Source organism: Phragmites australis, chromosome 8, assembly GCF_958298935.1.
Source record: "Phragmites australis chromosome 8, lpPhrAust1.1, whole genome shotgun sequence".
NCBI classification, from domain to species: Eukaryota; Viridiplantae; Streptophyta; class Magnoliopsida; order Poales; family Poaceae; genus Phragmites; species Phragmites australis.
Genome location: NC_084928.1, coordinates 37,594,832 through 37,615,360, shown reverse-complemented (window position 1 = coordinate 37,615,360; position 20,529 = coordinate 37,594,832). Strand labels below are relative to the sequence as shown.

The 20,529-nt window shown below is 47.5% G+C and overlaps 3 protein-coding genes across 10 annotated transcripts; 2 read left to right on the top strand and 1 right to left on the bottom strand.

The window, feature by feature from the left end:
* Window positions 1-267: 267 nt before the first annotated feature.
* LOC133927821 (secreted RxLR effector protein 161-like) lies at window positions 268-1,017 on the bottom strand. Its single transcript, XM_062374205.1, has one exon. It carries the CDS (start codon window positions 1,015-1,017, stop codon window positions 268-270), a length of 750 nt encoding a protein of 249 aa, XP_062230189.1.
* Window positions 1,018-10,371: 9,354 nt separating this feature from the next.
* Window positions 10,372-13,483, top strand: LOC133927448 (phytoene synthase 1, chloroplastic-like). Of its 6 annotated transcripts, none has more exons than XM_062373920.1 (7): window positions 10,372-10,584; window positions 10,828-11,225; window positions 11,327-11,377; window positions 11,872-12,044; window positions 12,359-12,594; window positions 12,706-12,898; window positions 13,026-13,483. In XM_062373920.1, the coding sequence occupies exons 2-7, from the start codon at window positions 10,835-10,837 to the stop codon at window positions 13,197-13,199; spliced, it is 1,218 nt and encodes a 405-aa protein (XP_062229904.1). In that variant the 5' UTR covers window positions 10,372-10,584; window positions 10,828-10,834; the 3' UTR covers window positions 13,200-13,483. The 6 variants fall into 6 exon arrangements, with proteins under 6 accessions (XP_062229904.1, XP_062229903.1, XP_062229902.1 ...); XM_062373919.1 differs by having other exon boundaries at window positions 10,372-10,616; XM_062373918.1 differs by having other exon boundaries at window positions 10,373-10,584; window positions 10,792-11,225.
* A 2,698-nt stretch (window positions 13,484-16,181) lies between these two features.
* Window positions 16,182-20,073, top strand: LOC133927446 (MLO-like protein 9). 3 transcript variants are annotated; one of them, XM_062373913.1, is made up of 10 exons: window positions 16,182-16,484; window positions 16,554-16,796; window positions 18,222-18,282; window positions 18,388-18,476; window positions 18,614-18,688; window positions 18,823-18,961; window positions 19,083-19,297; window positions 19,431-19,466; window positions 19,589-19,656; window positions 19,810-20,073. In XM_062373913.1, the coding sequence occupies exons 1-10, from the start codon at window positions 16,182-16,184 to the stop codon at window positions 20,048-20,050; spliced, it is 1,470 nt and encodes a 489-aa protein (XP_062229897.1). In that variant the 3' UTR covers window positions 20,051-20,073. The 3 variants fall into 3 exon arrangements, with proteins under 3 accessions (XP_062229897.1, XP_062229898.1, XP_062229896.1); XM_062373914.1 differs by having other exon boundaries at window positions 16,182-16,577; window positions 16,653-16,796; XM_062373912.1 differs by having other exon boundaries at window positions 16,182-16,796.
* The last annotated feature ends 456 nt before the right edge of the window (window positions 20,074-20,529 follow it).

Here is a 20,529-nt window from a genome sequence, read left to right as displayed (position 1 = left end):
CTGGCATCGTTTTCTTGTTAGATTGCGGAATATAAAGAAGCAATACATGGCCATGGTGGCCGAGATAAACGCGGCACGTTCGTGCTCACGAAGTGCCATCCCAAATCGCTGGGACGTGCCGCGAGAACAGGCGCATGGCGAGCGGCGGTGAGCGGCTGCGCTGATCATGCGCTCTAACTGAATGTCTGAAAATAGCAAAACGGAAAAACAGCTATCTACTCTGTCCATGATACGGCAACAGACTTATGCAGGCTAGCAAATCACCCCCTAAGCGCTGTTGCCGGCAGAGAGAAGTTTGGTGAGGCCGATCTTGCTTCGAAGTTCTTCATACTTCAGTCGGCCGAGAGCTTTGGTGAGAACGTCACCCAGCTGTTCCGCCGTTCCGATGAACTGAACGTCGATCAGACCTCGGTCTGCACACTCCCGGACGTAGTGGTACTTCACATCAATATGCTTGGTCCGATCGTGGTGCACTGGGTTCTTGATCAGAGAAATGGCGGACTTGTTGTCCACCCGTAGCGTCGGTGCGCTGGCCTCGACGTCGAGCAAGTCCGCGAGGAGGCGCGCCAACCAGACACCCTGACAGGTCGCGGTCGCCACCGCGATGTACTCGGCCTCACACGACGAGAGGGCCACGACCTTCTGCTTGCTTGATTGCCAAGAGATTGGCCCGTCATTGAGGAAGTAGATGACCCCGCCGGTGCTCTTGCGATCGTTGACATCGCCGGCAAGGTCACTGTCGCTGTAGCCGTGCAGTCGCGGCAGCTCCTTCTTGTTCCCCGGCTTGAAGTGAATGCCCAGGCTCACTGTCCCCGCCACGCAGCGCAGGATGCGCTTGACAGCAGCCTGGTGTTCCTCCGTTGGCACCTCCATGTACCAGCTCACATAGCCAACACTGAATGAAAGATCCGGACGCGTATGGAGAAGATACCTGAGTCCGCCAACGATACTCCGGTAGGCGGTGGCGTCGACTCTCGGCGCAGTGCTTTCCTTGAGAAGTTTCAGCCGGGGCTCCATCGGCGTCGAGCTCGGATTGCATCCAAGCATTCTAGCCCGCTCCAACAGCTTCTGGGTGTAGCGCTCCTGGGAGATGGTGATCCCCGATCGCGCCTGGCGCACCTCAATGCCGAGGTAGTACGAGAGTGCGCCCAGGTCGCTCATCAGGAATCTCCCTTTTCATGTCCTCCTTGAACGCGCAGAGCTCCGCGTCGTCGCCGCCTATGATGATAAGATCATCGACGTAAACGCCGACAATCAGCCGCTTCTCAGCCTTCCCGCGCGTGTACACGCCGTGCTCGTTCTCGCTGCGTTTGAAGCCGAGGGAAAGCAGCGTCGAGTCCAATTTGGCGTTCCAGGCGCGGGGAGCTTGACGAAGTCCGTAGAGCGCCTTGTGGAGGCTCAGAACCTTGTCGGGGCGAAGCTTGTCAACGAAGCCAGGTGGTTGAGCGACGTATATCTCCTCCTTGAGGTCGCCATTGAGGAACACCGATTTGACGTCCATATGATGGACTGGCCAGTTCCAGTGTGCGGCGATGGCGAGCATGAGGTGGACGAACTCGAGGCGCGCCACCGGTGCGAACACCTCCTCAAAGTCCACCCCCTGGCGCTGGACGTACCCCTTGGCCACGAGATGCGCCTTGTGACGGACGATGACACCCCGCTGGTCCCGCTTCACTTTAAAGACCCACTTGAGGCCGATTGTGCGGTGACCGGCGGGGAGGTCGATGAGGCTCCAAGTCCCGTTGGCGATGATGGCGTCCATCTCTTGTCGCATGGCCTCCTGCCACTCCGGAGCGTGCTCCGCTTCCTTAAACGAGCCTGGTTCCTCGGCACTGACAGCATGGAGTTCATCGAAGTCAAGTGCCCGAGGTGCATACCCAGGTGGAGTGCCATTGCCGATGATGTTGTCGACGCGGCGGTAGCGCTGGGGCTCGGAGTCGGCCACGTTTGCGTCAAGCACGTCGTCGAACGACGGTGGCGACGCAAACTCAATGCCGTCCTGGGGAGATAGCGGTGTTGTTGCTGACGCCGCAGTTGAGCTCGATGAAGGCTGCCCGGCGCTCCCGATCGGCAATGCAGATGGTGGTGATGCGGGTAGTGGCAAGGCAGCTAGTGGTGACACCGGTGCAAGGCTCGGCGAAGGTGTTGCTGCAGCAGGCTCCGATTCCCTGCCTCTGGTGGGCAGGGACATGAACTCGACGCTGAAGGGCTCGGTTCCGGCAGCCGGTGTCGATGCAGCGTCCCAGCTCCAGCTCGTGCTTTCGTCGAACAGGACGTCGCGCAACACGTGCACCCGTCCACCAACGGGATCATAGAGGCGATAAGCCTTGCTTCCTGCCTCGTAGCCAAGCAGCACCATTGGCGTAGATCGATCGTCGAGCTTCTTCAGATGTGGCCGCGTGTTCTTGACATGGCCGATGCAGCCGGAAGTCCGGAGATGGTGGACCGCCGGCTGCTCCCCATGCCACGCCTCGTACGGGGTCACACCGGCCAGTGCCTTTGTCGGAGATCGGTTCAGGAGATATACCGCGGTGTGCACAACTTCCCCCCAGAACCTCCCCGGGACTCCCTTTGCCTTCATCATGCTGCGGGCGGTGGCGACCACGGTCTGGTTACGGCGTTCGATGACCCCGTTCTGTTGGGGCGAGTGGGGGGCCGTCAATTGCCGATGGACACCGTGATCAGCCATGTACGTGCCGAACTCGATCAACGTGAATTCCCCACCGCGTTCCGTCCGCAGCGCCTTCAGTTTGCGCCCGCTCTCTAACTCCGCGCGGGCCTTGAACCGCTTGATGGCCGCGGCGGCCTCGTCCTTGCTTGCGATCAGGGTGAGCCACATGTAGAGACTCATGTCGTCGATCAGAAGGAGGAAATACCTCTTACCCCCGGGAGTGGTGGGCTCGATCGGTCCACAGATGTCGCCGTGGACAAGCTCCAGATGGTCGTCCGCGCGGTGAGCGGACTGCTGCGGGAACGACGTCCTCCTCTGCTTCCCAACCAGGCACGCGTCGCAGAGTTGGTTCACGTGGTCGACCGGAGGAAGACCACGGACCATCGACTGTTGAGACAGCTGGCGGAGCGCCTGGAAGTTGAGGTGACCGTATCGCGCATGCCAAAGCCACGCCGGCTCGCTGCTGCACGCCGCCAGGCACGCTGGCCGGGCGATGTCGAGGTCGAGGTAGTAGAGGCGGTTCGGCGCACGCCGCACCTTGGCGAGAAGGCGGCGATCGGGGTCGAACAGACGAAGGATGCCACGCTCGATGTCGACCTTGCTCCCTACATCATCCATCTGTCCAATGCTGATAATGTTGGCAGTGAGACGCGGGATGTAGTAGATTCCGGTGAGCGCGCGATGTTCACCGGACTTGCAGGCGAAGAGTACCGTCCCGCGCCCTTCAATATTCACCAAGGATCCATCACCGAACCGCACAGTTCCACATACGACAGGATCGAGCTCCGCGAACGCGCTCCGAGATCCTGTCATATGGTTAGTCGCGTTGGTGTCGAGAACCCACCGGCCGCTGCCCTTCTTAGCCTGGCCGTCGAGCTGGACGAAGACCTTGGCCTCCGCCAGTTCGACACGGCGTGGTACGCGCGATGTTGGTGAAGATGGCGGTGATGGAGGGACGGTGTCAGCAGGGAGCAGCTCCGCCGTGGCTCTTCCTCGTCGGCCTACGCCACATACGCTTCTCCCTTCTTCTTGGACTTGCAGTCCCTAGCCCAATGGCCGGTTTTGCCACACTTGCGGCACTTATCGTCGGGAGGCGGCTTCCCGGAGCTCGAGGAAGAGCCGCCGCGGAATTCGCTGTTTCCACGTCCACGGCCTCGCACTCGGCCGCGGCGTTTGCCGCGCCCGCCAGACCCAGAGCCGGAACCGCCGCGCTCCTGCTAGATCCGAGCCTTGCGGCGCGCCTCCCAATCTTCCTCGCAGAGCATCAGCCGGCCCAGCGAGTCGGTGACCTGCTTGACCTCCGGCTGCGTGCGTTGCTCGAACACCCGCAGACGACCGATGACCTCCTCGACTGGGGTAGTGTTGAGGTCGAGGAGCATCTCGAGCGCGACGGCCGCCTGGGACAGCCTCTCCGGCACCACCTGGAGAAGCTTCTTGACGATCTCGGCGTCTGTGATGCTGTCGCCGAGAGTGCGCAGGTTCTCCGCGAGGGTAGTGAGCCGAATTGAGAACTCATCAACCGACTCACCGGGTTTGAAGACGATGGCGTTGAAGTCGCGTCGCAGTTGCTGCGCGTTCGCCTCGCGCACGCGGTCGACACCGACCCGCATGGTCTTCACCGCCAGCCATGCCTCCCTCGCCGACTCCTTCTTGGCCAGCGTGCTCCACATCTCCGAAGGTACTCCGCGCAGAATTGCGGCGAGAGCGGGGCGATCGGTGTGATCCTCGCGGTCGCCGGGATCGATGGCCTCCCAGTACTGCGCCGCCTGGAGATTCACTTTCATGACCAACGCCCACTCCTGGTAGTTTGTCCGCGTGAGCATCGGGTACTGGATGTTGCCGGAGCCGCGCTCGATCACCCGCTCGATGATGACCTCGCGGCGCCCGGCGTCCCAGGTGCGCGAACGGCTTGTTGACGAGCGGCGAGTGCGGCGACGTCACGGCGAACGTGATCCTCCAGCGCCGGAATGATCTCCGACCTCCTCGCTTCCTTCGTTGCGTCGGGGAGGCGGTGTTTCAGCCATGGCCGGACCGACGGGGTTCTGATACCAATTGTCGGAATTACGCCGGAGTTAAGAACGCCGGTGAGCTCTCTCTCTCTCACGCGTGAACTGGAAGATGAGCAGTGAACACTCGGTTCTTTGGTGCTCTCAGACTGGCATCGTTTTCTTGTTAGATTGCGGAATATAAAGAAGCAATACATGGCCATAGTGGCCGAGATAAACGCGGCACGTTCGTGCTCACGAAGTGCCATCCCAAATCGCTGGGACGTGCCGTGAGAACAGGCGCATGGCGAGCGGCGGTGAGCGGCTGCGCTGATCATGCGCTCTAACTGAATGTCTGAAAATAGCAAAACGGAAAAACAGCCATCTACTCTGTCCATGATACGGCAACAGACTTATGCAGGCTAGCAGGCACCGTAGCAGGGTGTGTGGTGGTGACAGGTGATTAGGTGAGTAGGCACGGCACTTGCCATCAATTTCCTCCTTTTCTGCCTTCCATCTCTGCTTCATCCATCTGCATGGAGAAAACAAATCAACCGATTACATCACAAGGGAGTGCATGGCTTGTCTGTGGCCAATAATAAAATCACCTGGATAAGAACAACAAACGGAGAATATTCAGCAAAATCTGCTTATCATATGCAGTTTGAAGGCAGAATGCAATCTGAATTCCTGGCCACAATTTGTCAAAATTAGGCTCCTTCCAGATGCAAGATTTTACTTTGGCTACTACTACAAAACCATGTATGGACTACGAACAGGCTATAGCTACAAGAGCGGCCTAACTGCTACTTTTGCCAATTATGTCGCCGCAATCTTGAAACGACCCACCATCTCTTCGTGGAATGTCCGGAAGCACGATCAATTTGGAGTGCAATCAGTGTGTGGGCTGGTTGTTTGAGTATCTGACCATCAAATTTACAGGTTATTGAATATATTAAGGACTGATATCATGGACTAGCTACGAGCTTACCTACTGCTACAGCAAAAGGGATTCGCTCGCTAGCCATCCTGACAATCTGGAGCATTTGGTGGGAGAGAAACGATAGAGTTTTCAGCCAGTAACAGAAGCAATTGCCTCAACTAGTTTCTGTGATCTAAGATGAAGCTCGCATCTGGTGCTCGGCTAGTGCAAAACACCTCACAGAACTAGTTTCTCATATCCTTCGTGAGTAATCAGCTTGTGTTCTCTTATCTAGTTTTGTCTTAGTTAAGCAGTTCCTCGTGAGTAGTTCTTTACTATCAGTTTTGCTCGGTCTCGATCGCGTCACTGGTATATGTAATTGCTTCTCTTCTTATTAATGCGTAAGCCAGCAATGTTCCGGATCTTTCGGAAAAAAAGAATTCGAAGAAACAAAAGTGGCTGTGGCAGCATTTCACACGTTAGTTAACCATGCACGACAAGTAACTATGACAGTATTTACTCTTGCAGCTCTGTGATCTCACTCTCACCACCAATCTGATTGGTGTAAACAGGAAGGCGACGCCATGCTGAGAGACCAAACTGAAAGCTCGTAACAGATTGTAACCTGACATGTAGGCAAGAGATGCAGAGAAGCTTAGCTCGATAACTGACAAGTCAAATTATCACAAAAACTACATATACTTTGTAAAACTACAGATTTAAATAATAGTTTCGCAAAACTACAAATTTAATATCGATTTATTGTAAAACTACAAATATTTTAGTAAAATTACCACAGAACTACAAGTTTAAACTACAACCGCTAAAACAAACATATCCAACTGCTCCGCTGACCATTGGGGTTGTTGTTGGGGGTCGCCATCAAAAACCCCTGACACCCTTAGGCTTCGTCAGCCTAAGTCCGAAGGCCACCAAAATTAAAACCCCTTCGGAGCCTCGAGCTTCAAGTCGCCACGGAGACCCATGCCTCTAGAGCCCACGGATCTTGAAGGTCGCTAACCCCCACAGGCTTAGGGAGCAATGGGTCCCCAGTAAGACCAACGGGAAAGAGATCCATTAGCCACGTGGTACCTATCACGGAGTGACCGTTATTTAATGTTAATGTGATTGGTGGTCGACTTGACACACTAGACAGGACCGGTGCCGCAACAGACGACCGACCAAGTATTATGGCCGCTTGCCGTAACAGTCACTTCCACTTGCTATAACAATATTTTACGAGGCTAGCCCTAGGTCCCGATTATATAGTGACAACTTGTATCTTTATCAACCCCATAAGAGTATGCTTATACACTTACACTTTAGAAGGTAATATAAATACTGACACATGGCCACCATGCCAAGGGACATATTTTTTCATCATTCAGGGTATTCAAGCTTGAGCCACTCCAATAGATTGTCTCTCGCCGCGTCTTGTTCGTGGAAGACTTTTTCTTCCATAACAATGTGCAACGAGTGTATGAATAAGGAGAGGAAGGAAGAAAGAAACAAAAAAAACATTAAATAAAATTTTGCAACCAGTCTAACACCAGCAATTTAATAGTAGGGTTCATTCTATGGGATTGAGCAAAAAAAAATGTCTCCTTAAAACACTCCTTCCATCTATAGAAGTTGGCCGAAGATCTTTCGAAGATATTAGTGTTCTGTTGTTTTAAGTAGACATTTCCATGAAGAACTTGGCGTTCTTCGTATAAATAAAGCATTATAAATGGCCTCACTTTTTCAACATATAACCTAGGGCTGAAAACAATTTTAGAAATTATTCCATCACGTAATAAGAATATTAGTAAAAAAAATTAGATTTTTGGCATTTTATTTAAGGCCCTTACAATTGTTAGAAGTTATAAAAGTAGACTTTTTTAAGAATTTTAGTTTAAATTCTACATAGGCTTTTTGGTTGAATCCTATTAAAATAGATTGCACATGTATTATCAAATACGTACAAAAGGTTCTAAGATATTTAAAGAAACAGAAGACCACTGATTTTTTAGATATCAGATGACCACCGTGTTGTGAACAATACCGATGCTTTCACTCAACATAAGAATTGCCAGAGCGGTCACGGAGTGGCAAGGAGGGAAAGAAAGATAAAATCGATGGCGGTGAGGGAACTTAAAAAAATTTATAACAGTGAAGGAAGAGTACTTTTTTTTTATGACACTGGAGGAATTCTCCCTATATCTTAAGCCATCCATGATACATACTAAACTACGAATATGAAGGATAAAGATGCAGGGAAGAAAAAGCAGCAGCAATTTGGTAGTAACCAAAGTGCTGACTGAATTGGCACAGCACAATGTCACAAGCAATTCATTTGATCTTAATTAAAACACATATTTTGTCAATAAATATTCCATCCATGGAAGGAAGGAAGAAGAAAAGAAGAGATACTCACTTGGAAATTGATTGGTCCAGGTTTTGAAAAGGCCGACACACTTGCTAAGATAATGGGCCTACTTGGGCCCCATTAGCCTAATGAAACCATTTGCCCCTTATTGTTGAGATGATAATCTAAAGAACGGAGAATAATCTTCTCCTCTTTTTGTAAAGAAAGTCTCTCTTATTTGTTCTTTCAAATCCATAGAGGAAAATCTCCAAGCCGATGTCCCTCTTATCTCTCCAGTGTCCGATCAGGGAGGGTCCAGGAAAGAGCTTACCATGGACGGACAATATTTCTTACCCGTGTTTCTTTTTACCGAAACATGGGCAGTTAGACCTTGGCTGACGGCTCCCGGGCTCCGCATGCACCTCACCTGCACTGTATGGCCCCGGTTAATGCTCACATTTTCATAGACCAACAAGTACATGAGATGCCAAGTGCCAAGGAAACTAATCTGATTCATCAAATTCAAAATTTCAAGGGATGGCAAGTGTCGAACCCTGTTCTTGAGTTTTCCTATGCTTCATGTATCGGTTTCTGATAAGTAGTTAATACGTATAGATTATAATAGAATGATTACATAGTAGTACTTTTATTAACATTACAGCATAAAGGTATGCCAATACATAGGTCTTAATCCATATGATTTATTACATCCATGATCGATCGGCCAAGTGAACAACAGCAGAAACTAAATAATAGCCCAACATCACAGACAACTTAGGTACGGACGTAACATCAGTCTACTACTCATCATCTCCACCTTCAGCAAAGTCAAACTCTGGCTCCTCATATGATCAGCAAACAAGAACTAGTACAGAAGATACTCAACAACCAATAATGCTACTCAAGAAGTTGCTAGATGCTTAAAGAACTAACAAGATTGAGGCTATAAAACATGGCTTTGAACATAAAGCAGATTTTGATGCAGATGATTAGGTGTGATATTCAGTTAAAAGGGCACAATTATTCACCAAAGCTTTTGAGTCATAAATGAGGGTTTTGGCCCTAGGAAATAAACCAAAATACACATGGTCAAGTTAATACATAGTTTTGAATTACAAAAGTTTTGAATCTAAGGTGAGTTCAATATAACTAGCTAAGTATCTGTGCGTTCAATATATTCTTTTATATTTATATATACACACACATGGCTTTAGTTGACATTATTTTATAAAATTTAAAAATTGGAGTGGATTTTGGTTATCCTCTAAATGCTAAAACACAGAGTGTTACGGAGAGCACATTATATTTCCCTTAAAAAAAGCACATTATATTAGCAATAAATTCATAACAATATTAGACTTTTTTTCTACATGTAACTTTAGGAAATGAATAGTTTTACAAGGATACATGTAAATGAATATGCAAGAGTAAATTGCACACAACGCTAGGTGTAAGCAAAGTTAACACCAACTCCTTAGAAATGTAGATTCACTTTGCACTATACCTAGTGTAAGCATAGTCAATTCATAGCAAAGCTGATCTGCAAAAGCAGAAGTAGGACTGCAGTCTACATCACACACTCACATGCATTGTCCGGAGTGTACCCACGTGAAAGCCAAACAAATTAAAAATCCTACACGTTTTCTGTTACTCCATGTGTTTCTCTATCTTTTTTGCTCCACCACGCAAATGTAGTTGTCAGTGCCAGTGCTTGTGCACCTCACACCCACCAAAAGAAATGTTCATATGTTGGGTAAGGGACCTGTTCAACTTCAATTTACACATCATCGTCTAACTCTAACACCTACCTAATATAAGCTTTCACAGTTATAGGGGAAAAAAAGGGAATGACACATCTCAGTGCTGTACAAAAGAAGAAAAATACCAATACCAATAGGAAGCAGCAGTAACACTCACAAAACAAAACCAGCAGATTCTATCATCTTAGGCTAGCAGACCGAACGAAACCGCAGTTTCCCAGACAAGATAAAAGGGTAAAAGGGTTGCGAAAGAAAATTCAGCAGCATTCCATACATATGCAGATTCTAATGCCAGCTCGTGACTCAAATGCCAGCTGTTGTTGCTAGACAAAATCAGATGAAAAGTAAGAAGAGGAAAGGCAGAGTCAGACCAAACCACACTACTCTTTCACAGCGATCTCAGAGAGAGACCATTTTGTCAGTTACCTGAAAGCCTGTGGTTCTGCAAGGCAGGAACCGCATGCCACGTAGGACAGCCCCAGCGAGGGTGAATCCGGACCTTTCCAGGTGTCACCACTCAGCGGGCTCCGAGGCACGCACCCTCAGCACTCCCAAGTGAGTTTGGTGATAAGCTTATCAATCCACGATCACCCTGCTCCATCTGGCCCTTCTCCTCTCTCTCTCTCTCTCTCCACGTCTCTCTTTCTCTTCTCTTCTCTCTCTCCCTCCCTCCCTCCCTCCCTTCTCCAGAGCTTATTACACACAAACCAAGCAACCGAGTACAGCCAGCATAAAGAGACATAATTCTTTGTCCTAGTGTGCAAGTGCAGCCACTGCTCTTTTGCTCGATGGTGATTTGGTCATGTGGTGCATGTAGCAGCAGACGCAAGTATATGCTGTGAGACACTGAAATCCTGGCAGGAGAGGGACCAAGCATAAGTGTATGGTGTTGATAAGAGGTGAGTGGCCTAAGCTCACTGTTTGCTTCGAGGTGAGCCTCCATCCAGTACATTCCCATGGAACCTTTTGCCCGATGCCTGTGACTTTGCCTACCACTGGCTGATAGTGCACCCAGAGTCCGTTTGCAAAAACACTTGCTTCAATTTTTCCTTGCAGTCCAGTCGTCCCAGAGTGATGAATTCCTCGTTCATACCTTCCTGTTGCAGGAGAGGGGTGCTCTGCTGATTGGTTCCATCTTGTAGATACCGAATGGCCATCATACTTGTAAGAGCAGCGTCTCCCGGGCTCTCCTCCGACGCCGGCGCCGGCCACCATGGGGGTCTCCAGTGTTCCTCCCTGCCCAGGAAGAGGGTACCGGCACGACGCTGGATACTCTGCTCGCTCAAGTATGCATGCCTTGGGGAGGCTGGCCGGACCTCCGCCGTGTACTCCAGCCTGGCCGTGAATCCGGCTGTCATCTCATCCGAACAGAAGGTGTACGACGTGGTGTTGAAGCAGGCAGCATTACTGAAACGGCAGCTGCGCACACAGACGCCGCCCGTGCTTGACGTCAGGCCCCAGGAGCCGCGCAGCGGGCTGAGGGAGGCCTACAGCCGCTGCGGCGATATCTGCGAGGAGTATGCCAAGACGTTTTACCTCGGTATCTTCCTCTCAGCCACCATGGCCGTCTCAACATGAGGTCAATCTTCTTCTGATCATGGAGTTTGTTCATGCTAGTCTTGATGTGATCTATTATGGCAGGAACTTTGTTGATGACAGAGGAGCGGCGGCGCGCCATATGGGCCATCTATGGTATCTGAACAATCACCATGTCTTCCGCCACTTGCTTTCCTAGTATGTGTCAGTAAATTTCAGCGATGTTACTGGAACTGGAGCCACTATCTTATTTCTCTTAAAGTCAACAGATATGTCAAAATTTTGCATGCATCACAGGCCCTGTAGTAAAAAGTACATTTAACAACAACTTGCAAGAATCTCGATGAAAATTGGCACACTTTTGCAGTAGTGGTGTGAACTAGTTCTCAGTGGGAATGATAACAAAAAGAAACATCATCGACTTCAATGCAGTGCATTGGTGGATCCATAGTCAATGATGAATAAAGGTCTAATATGCTTTTTTAAGGCACCAAAATATATGTGGAAGCACCAAAATAGGCTTTCGATAGGCTAAAATACTGCTAAATGATTCATCAATACTTTCACACCATGTGAAGTCATGAGAATATATTCTTCACAGTTTAAATGACCTACTTCAGACATGAATCTCACTAGTAGTGTTTCTGCAGTGTGGTGTAGGAGGACAGATGAGCTTGTAGATGGGCCAAACGCCAACTACATTACACCAACAGCTCTGGACCGGTGGGAGAAGAGGCTTGAGGATCTATTCGCGGGACGCCCTTACGACATGCTCGATGCCGCTCTCTCTGATACCATCTCAAGGTTCCCCATTGACATTCAGGTAGTAGCCGGTGTATCTGCACATCACAATGTCTAGTGAAATCCAACTGATATGCTACTGTTAGAGAGATCATAGCTGATTCCTATGCCTCACAAGAAGAAAATAAAAGGATTGATCTGGGTAATGATCTAGAAGGAAAATAATCAAAAGAAAAGACCAAGTAATATTTTATTTTATTGAAAAAAATAAAGACCTGAAGAGGGACTATGAGAATACTATCGGTCTTGGTTAGCGGTTTTACAAATTATGTTGTGCATACCGACATTCTAATCTAACATGACTGAGTCTTATGTGATCCATTCAACATATGCCAGCCATTCAGGGACATGATTGAAGGGATGCGGAGCGACCTTAGAAAGGCGAGGTATAAGAACTTCGATGAGCTCTACATGTACTGCTACTATGTTGCAGGAACTGTTGGGTTAATGAGTGTACCTGTGATGGGCATCGCACCCGAGTCAAAGGCAACGACTGAAAGCGTGTATAGTGCTGCCTTGGCTCTTGGGATTGCAAACCAACTCACAAATATACTCCGGGATGTTGGAGAGGAGTAAGTACCAAAACCACCATTTCCCACAACACATTCTTCCTAGAACAAGGCATGAACACGTAAAAATTAGCACAGTCGTAAACATTCCCACTGTGGCTGTCATCTTTTTAGTGCAAGAAGAGGAAGGATATATTTACCACAAGATGAACTCGCACAGGCAGGTCTATCTGATGAGGACATCTTCAGTGGGGTCGTCACAAACCGATGGAGAAATTTCATGAAGAGGCAGATCAAGAGGGCCAGGATGTTTTTCGAGGAGGCAGAGAGAGGGGTGACTGAGCTATCACAGGCTAGCAGATGGCCAGTAAGTTCAACAACTTCACACTGAACAGCAGTACTATTTTCGAAAAAACACTGAACAACTAGCAGTACAGCATTCTTGCGTCTTCTATAGCATAATAATTAAAATGGATTTTCTTGTTCCATTGCAGGTATGGGCCTCCCTATTGTTGTACCGGCAAATCCTCGACGAGATTGAAGCAAATGACTACAACAACTTCACAAAGAGGGCCTATGTTGGTAAAGGGAAGAAATTGCTAGCTCTTCCTGTTGCATATGGGAAGTCATTACTATTGCCGAGTTCACTGAGAAATAGCCAGACCTAGATGCCAGAAAAACAAGACAAGGTGATCAGGCTAGGCGAGATAGAAATAGGGCAAGGTCGTAACATCAGCCCTACTCAAATTAGATAATCTGGTGAACTGGTCGGGTTATTGTTCAGGTGTATCATATGGGATTGTTGGGGGCAAGCACACATATAACACTACAACCAACTTAGATGAAGATTAAACAATTGCATGTATATCCTGTTAAAACATATATATGCCTCTGAAGAAAAGGGCAACATGTACACTTGCTTTTTTATCCCAACAGAAGCGATGTTCTGTAATCGGTAAAGCCAATGCAAATGTTGTCGTGGGGAGCTTAGAAGTTTAGCTACACAAATTAGTGGACATCGAGAGGCCATTCTGGATTCTGGTTACTTGGTATCTGCGTACTTGTGGATATATTCAGATTGAAGTATTAATCGAATCCCCAAAAATAGAAAATGTGCCTGGCGACATGAGGATGATCAGCAGTTGAACACTCAGCAATGTTTTAATCAGATTCAGAAATGATAAGAAGCGGTATGTGATTTGGGGGCGTGATTACTAATGTGCTAGTGGATTGTGTTCCCTTGGGACTCAAAACTATTGCAAGGAATCAGTTATGGATCAACTGTAACGAGAGGTATTGGGCATCGGTAGCTACGAGGGACGAGAGGGAGAGCCAAGTAGCAAACCCAACGTCGATTCCATCGGACCATCTCGGCGCGCGCCGTGGTGGAGCCAATGCTGATGGTGATGGTGAAATTGGCCTTCGTGTTGAACCCCTTGGGATCCATGGGCGAGAGCAGCCTCCCTCGACCGGCGTGGCAGCGGGTTGGCTTGGCGTGGTGGGAGAGTAGGCGGCGACCGTTTCGATGCCGTCCGTGCAAGGCACGACGACATGGGCCTTGGTGGGCCTCGGACCTTTTCACGTGAAAAGGTATGAGCGGTTGAGGAATTTTTTATTTTTATATTTCCTAAATCAAAAAATTGTAAATATATGCGTTGGTTTTCAAAAATTGCAAATCTTGCCTGTTGGAAAGGCTATAGGAATGTGTCCCCCGTTCAGGTCAACGTGGTCTGCCGATATGGATAGGCATCAGTACATATTGCCCATTTAATATCGCTCAATGAAAGGGTGACATATGTCACCCATCAAATAAGAGACTATAGGTACATGCATCTATTTAATTTTTAAATGAAATTATAAACGATTTTGAAATAGAAATTTCTGATTTTTTTAGAATTGTTGTGAATCCTCTAATATTGAGTTTATTGTTTTTGAAATATTTTTAAAAGTGGATTAATCGGACAACTAGAGTTGAACTCGGCAATTTTATTCATAATGGTAAAGATCTACTATTAATACAAAGTTCATAGTATATTGTTGTAAATATTACAACATCGGGGATAGAATATGGATTCTACTACGTGAACCAAAGATATTTCCCCTTTCTCTTATCTTCTGCTTCGCGCTACTCTTCTTTATGGCGACGCAGGGGAGCTTGAGGCATCTGAAATAGTTTCTTACGCCTTTAAAGTAGTTCATTACGCCTATGAAGTTTGATCTCCTGCCTCTTTAAAATGTTCTCGTGGAGGTGACGTTCCTCCTCTCACTTTTGAAGGTCCTCAACCTGTTGCTTACATTCATGTTCTCGCCACTGATGTTCTTGTTGTTGAACTCAATGTGCCTGATGCATCTAGCATGTTTCATCCATACTGATCTCGTACTTCAATTTGGTTTTAGCCTCTCTAATCCAACCCCCACCGTACGCCGGCCTCATCACATCGATTCATTGCTTGAAGCGACAATATTGTGGTTGATAAATGTGGCATTATGAGTGTAGTTCGCAATATGAAATTAGCGGATGTAGAAGAGTAGAAAAGAAGAACATACCATGAAATCAGGTTCAATCCCAAGACACATGAAGAACCTCTTATTAAAGGTCTCCACATCGAAGGGCGTCGACATCCAAGCTCAATTACCATAGCAGCACAACGAACACTCATGTATAAGGCAAACATCCGACTAATCCCCCATAATAAAAATTTTGACGCGCTACAAAAACCAACACCAGTTGTCTGAGTTCTCACTCTCTACAAAGGCGAAGAGCACTGGTAATATTTGGTTGTTTGTATCAACTCCAATTGCAGTTGGTATCTGACCCATGTACTTGCTGATAAGGAAGGTCCCCTCGATGCAAAGAATAGTGCAACAATGCTAGAAAGCTCTAATACATGCTTCGAAGGCAAAGCATGTGCTTCGTAGGATAAACTATATTCATTCAACGATGAATAGTGCACAATTGCATAGTAAGTCTTAAGGTTTTCTGAGCAATAGAGCAACCATGTGATATTATCATGCGATGCTTGGTACATTTCGAACCTTATCTCAATTACCTTGCTCTTCACCTTCTAAGTCTTGGCATAGGTAATGGTGTATTAATACTCTCTAAATTATTCTGATTATAGATCTAGATTCAAAGATCAAGTTTGAGCGTACATAACATTAACGATAAAATTTGATGATAGGTTCATATGATACTTCTCCAATTCCTCCGATCTAAGGGTTCGGTCACCTCTTGTCGCTTGTTGTCCCTGTCACCATTCTAACAAATGACAAGAGTATAGCTTTGCAATTTTTTAAAACAGACATATATACATATATATATATATATACATTCTTTTAGAAAATATAAAAAAAATCACGGTTGCGTGGGGTGGGGGCCAGGAGGCCTTGTGGATACTTCATTCACCCGCTAGCTCTAGCCTCTAGCCTCTAGGTGGTGGAGCCTCCGCTGTTTGCGCGCCGCCTCTCCCTCTGCCTGCCTGCAAATCGATGCATGGAGTAGCACGCATGCTGCACCAGGGAAGGAAGAAGGAAGTCATGCGTGGTCGATGGTCCGGAAGTAAAGGAATCAGCCCATCCGCCATTGCCCATTGCCGTCCTCATCTTCCTCCTCGAGCTAACTAGGCAGGCAGGCAGGCAATTAATTAATAATGGCGGGCGGAGGCGGTGGCGGCAACACGCGCGAGCTCGACCAAACGCCGACATGGGCCGTCGCGTCGGTGTGCGGCGTGATCGTGCTCATCTCCATCCTGCTGGAGAAGGGGCTCCACCACATCGGCGAGTTCTTCTCGCACCGCAAGAAGAAGGCCATGGTGGAGGCCCTGGAGAAGGTGAAGGCGGAGCTCATGGTGCTAGGCTTCATCTCCCTCCTCCTCGTCTTCGGCCAGAACTACATCATCAAGATCTGCATCACCGAGGAGGCCGCCGACACCATGCTCCCCTGCAAGCTCAAGGCGGCCACCTACGACGCCGAGACCGGCAAGGACCACAGCAAAGGCCCCAAGGCCGTCCCCGACGCCAAGAAGGGCGCCGAGCACCTCGGGGGCGTCCTCGGCCGACCGCAGGCGCCCTACTACGCCGCCGCCGCCTTCAGCCCCCACCCACACAGGCTCCTCGCCGAGGCCAATATGAAAGCCAAATGCCACGAGGGAAAGGTGTCGCTCATCTCCATCAACGCCCTGCACCAGCTGCACATCTTCATCTTCTTCCTGGCCGTGTTCCACGTCATGTACAGTGCCATCACAATGGCACTCGGCAGGGCCAAGGTGCCTTCCTTCTTCTTTCTCCTCGATCAAGCTCGATCTGAATTTTTTGTTGCTCATCAATCAGTCTATCTCTCACTGTGGCTCTGTGCATGTTGTCCACTACGTGAAAAATATATAAGTAAAACATAAATTTATGATCCGTCACTGATGATAAAAGTAACGGGTTATAGTTGTAACCTATCAATTATGATTTAGATCAGTCAGAGGTGATGAGTCATAACTACGATCCGTCATCTATTACGACTTATAAGTGACAGATCATTTTAGCTAGTCATTAGTGATGGATCACAACTTCATCCGTCCCCAGTGACTAACTCATCAGTGATGGATTATCCTAGGGCAGTCATAAGTGACAGATCAAGTTGTGACCCATCATTAATGACTAACTCATCAGTGACAGGTCATTCAAGAGAGTCATTAGCGACAGATCAAATTTTGACCCGTGAGAACAGATGAATGAGTCTTAATTAGTCAATTATTAGATGTATTAGTTAATCAATTTGATGAAATATTAGATGTTAGCTCATCAACTCTTCAATTTTTTTTACGTAGTTGTGATATGTCTAATATATCCTTCGTAATATATCAATTATAAATCTAGCTAGTATTAATTAAAAATAATAACCGTATAATTTCCTGTATTCAATGGTAAAATTTGCATTGATTTGTAAACCATAAAATGTGTAGTAAAATGGTAAAGGCAAATATCATTTTTCTAAAGCAATTTGATATATAGTAATGTATTTAGAAATATTTTTTATTTTTATTTTATTTTTCTCATCTCACAAACATTAGAATAGGACCTATTGTATATTTCTCCTTAAATTTGATATAAGTGATAGCGACTATGGATACAAACACACATTTTGAAAATGGTGCAGAATTTGTCGGGGACGAGAACTCAATCTTCTAAACCGTTTTTGGCCTCGACAATTCACTGAACCTAACGAAGTGAGGGGAAACAAATATAACTTTTTCTGTAAATATCTATAGAATAAAAAAACATCGAAATCGAAGTCTATATACAAAAGTTATACCCGTTTAACCGAAGACACTCCAGATCAATTGGTTACGTGTCTATTGTACAAAGCTTAAAAGTGGCAGATTATAACTGTGACCTGTCACTTTATTACAAGTCAAAAGTGACATGTCACGATTATAACCCGTCACTTATAATCTTCAGTAAAAAAGTTAAAATGATAAAATATCTATGACGCGTTACTAATAAGTGACGGTTTAAGTTTTGACCTGTCATCAATGATCTTGTTGGTGACGGATCATTACTTGTCACTTATAACTGGTCATCAGTAATGCGTTCGAAGCAATAAATATGAAAACGGTCACCCATAATAATTATAATCCGTCACTTTTAAACTTTTTTAGCGATCGTTCGGACATAAAACTATTTCTTTTTGCTCGCGCTAGATACGTGGATGGAAGGAGTGGGAGAAGGAAGCGGCGGGACAAGATGACGAGTTCTCCAATGGTATGCATGCATGTTGCTTCTGAATATATATATAATCCACAGACGAATTTCAGTATCCGAATGAAGTCTGAACAATGCAATCCATGGTGCATATACCATGGGCAGACCCAACGCGGTTCAGGTTCACTCACGAGACGTCGTTCGTGAGGCAGCACATGAATGTCCTCAACAAGACTCCAGCATCCTTCTACATCGTAAGTAGAGCAGATTTTTCCTCTTAATTTCCTCCATCTTTCCGGAATAGAATTAGCTGCTGCTGCTGCTTGCAGAGATTGCTCAAGTTGCATGCAGTGTCACCTGACCTGACGATACATCCATCCCATGCATGCAGAGCAACTTCTTCAGGCAGTTCTTCAGATCCGTCAGGAAGGCTGACTACTGCGCGCTGCGCCACAGTTTTGTCAACGTGAGTGCCTAAACCTCTTCAGCACTGTATTTATTTTCGCACAAGCTACGCTAGCTAGCAGTTGTTGAGCAATGAGCACTACCTGTACTTGACTAATTTCGATGAATGAATGGAATGGATACAATACAATGCAGGTCCATTTGGCCCCTGGCAGCAAGTTTGATTTCCAGAAATACATCAAACGGTCTCTTGAGGACGACTTCAAAGTGATTGTCGGGATCAGCCCTCCCCTGTGGGCTTCTGCTCTGACCTTCCTGTTTCTGAATGTCTATGGTATAGTGATGAGCAATATATATATTAATTATATTACGTACTAATGCAGATTAACTAACGTACATGAGTTTGACTGATGACTGACTTTGCACGTACTTGCTCTGATCTGGATATATATCAGGATGGCACACCATGCTCTGGATATCGATCATGCCGGTGGTGATCATCCTGTCCGTGGGGACGAAGCTGCAGGGGATCATCTGCCGGATGGCGATCGACATCACGGAGCGGCACGCCGTGATCCAGGGCATCCCGCTGGTGCAAGTCAGCGACCAGTACTTCTGGTTCGCCCGCCCAACCTTCGTGCTCTTCCTCATCCACTTCACACTCTTCCAGGTCACTCGTCTGCCCTCCGTTCCGTTCCGTTCGTTACTTACCGCTGCGCTGATGATGAACTGCGTGCATGCATGCTCTGAAATCTCAATTATTATTTGTCCTTGGATCTTCTTCTCCTTCTTCTTCTCCGCAGAATGGTTTCCAGATCATCTACTTCCTCTGGATTCTGGTACGTACTCTACTCGAACGATCGATATATATTCCAGATCATCTTCTTGAATCGACTTCCTCTGAAATCTCAAGACGAGAGGTAGATCACTCTCTGACTCTGTACGTATGATATGGATGCAGTATGAGTACGGGCTGGACTCTTGCTTCAACGAGTCCAACCAGTTCGTCTTTGCACGCCTCTGCCTTGGGTACGTAGTGTTGGAAATATATAGGTGCAGCTAGTGTTATTCTAATAACAGGATTACCAGATTCTCCATTCTGCCTGGTGCCTGCTCTGCTTACTAGGATCGGAGTACTTACTAATTAATGCGACGCCATAATAATATAATGCGTGCGCGCAGAGTGGTGGTTCAGTTCTTGTGCAGCTACGTCACGCTCCCACTCTACGCGCTCGTCTCCCAGATGGGCTCCACGATGAAGCAGTCCATCTTCGACGACCAGACGTCCAAGGCGCTCAAGAACTGGCGCGCCGGCGTCAAGAAGAAGGCCCCCAACTCCAACTCCAAGCACGGCGGCCATGGCTCCCCCACCGCCGGCAGCCCCACAAGGGCCGCCGCCGACTCGGGCATCGCCCTCACGTAGATCGACAAAGCACGTACAGCCAACAAGGCCAACGACGCCGAGGCCGATGGCACGGGCATGCAGGCCGCCGGCGCTCTGGCAAGAAAGGGCAGGAAACCGAGTACGACTTGATCGACGAATGAGATCAATCGATAGCTAGATAATTAGGATGGTGCGTAGGTCATGCAGGAATTCAGTTAAAAGGCAATCTTACACTTATCTTTTTTGTTGTGTTGTGTTGTGCTTTGTTTATTCCCCAGTGTAGATGGTCGGTTGATCATGTATCGTGTATTGTTGAAGTAATTAAACACTCATTAATTAACTTCACTACGTCGGGTTACTTGTAACTAAGTTGTGATTACACTACGCATGAAATGATGACTTCTCCGCAAGTTATCATCCTAGCTATCCTCGTACATACACCTGATCACTAAGGGCCTGCCTTTGGACCTGTCAGGCGCCGCTATCAGACCGTCAGACCGGGTCATACTAAAAATCTT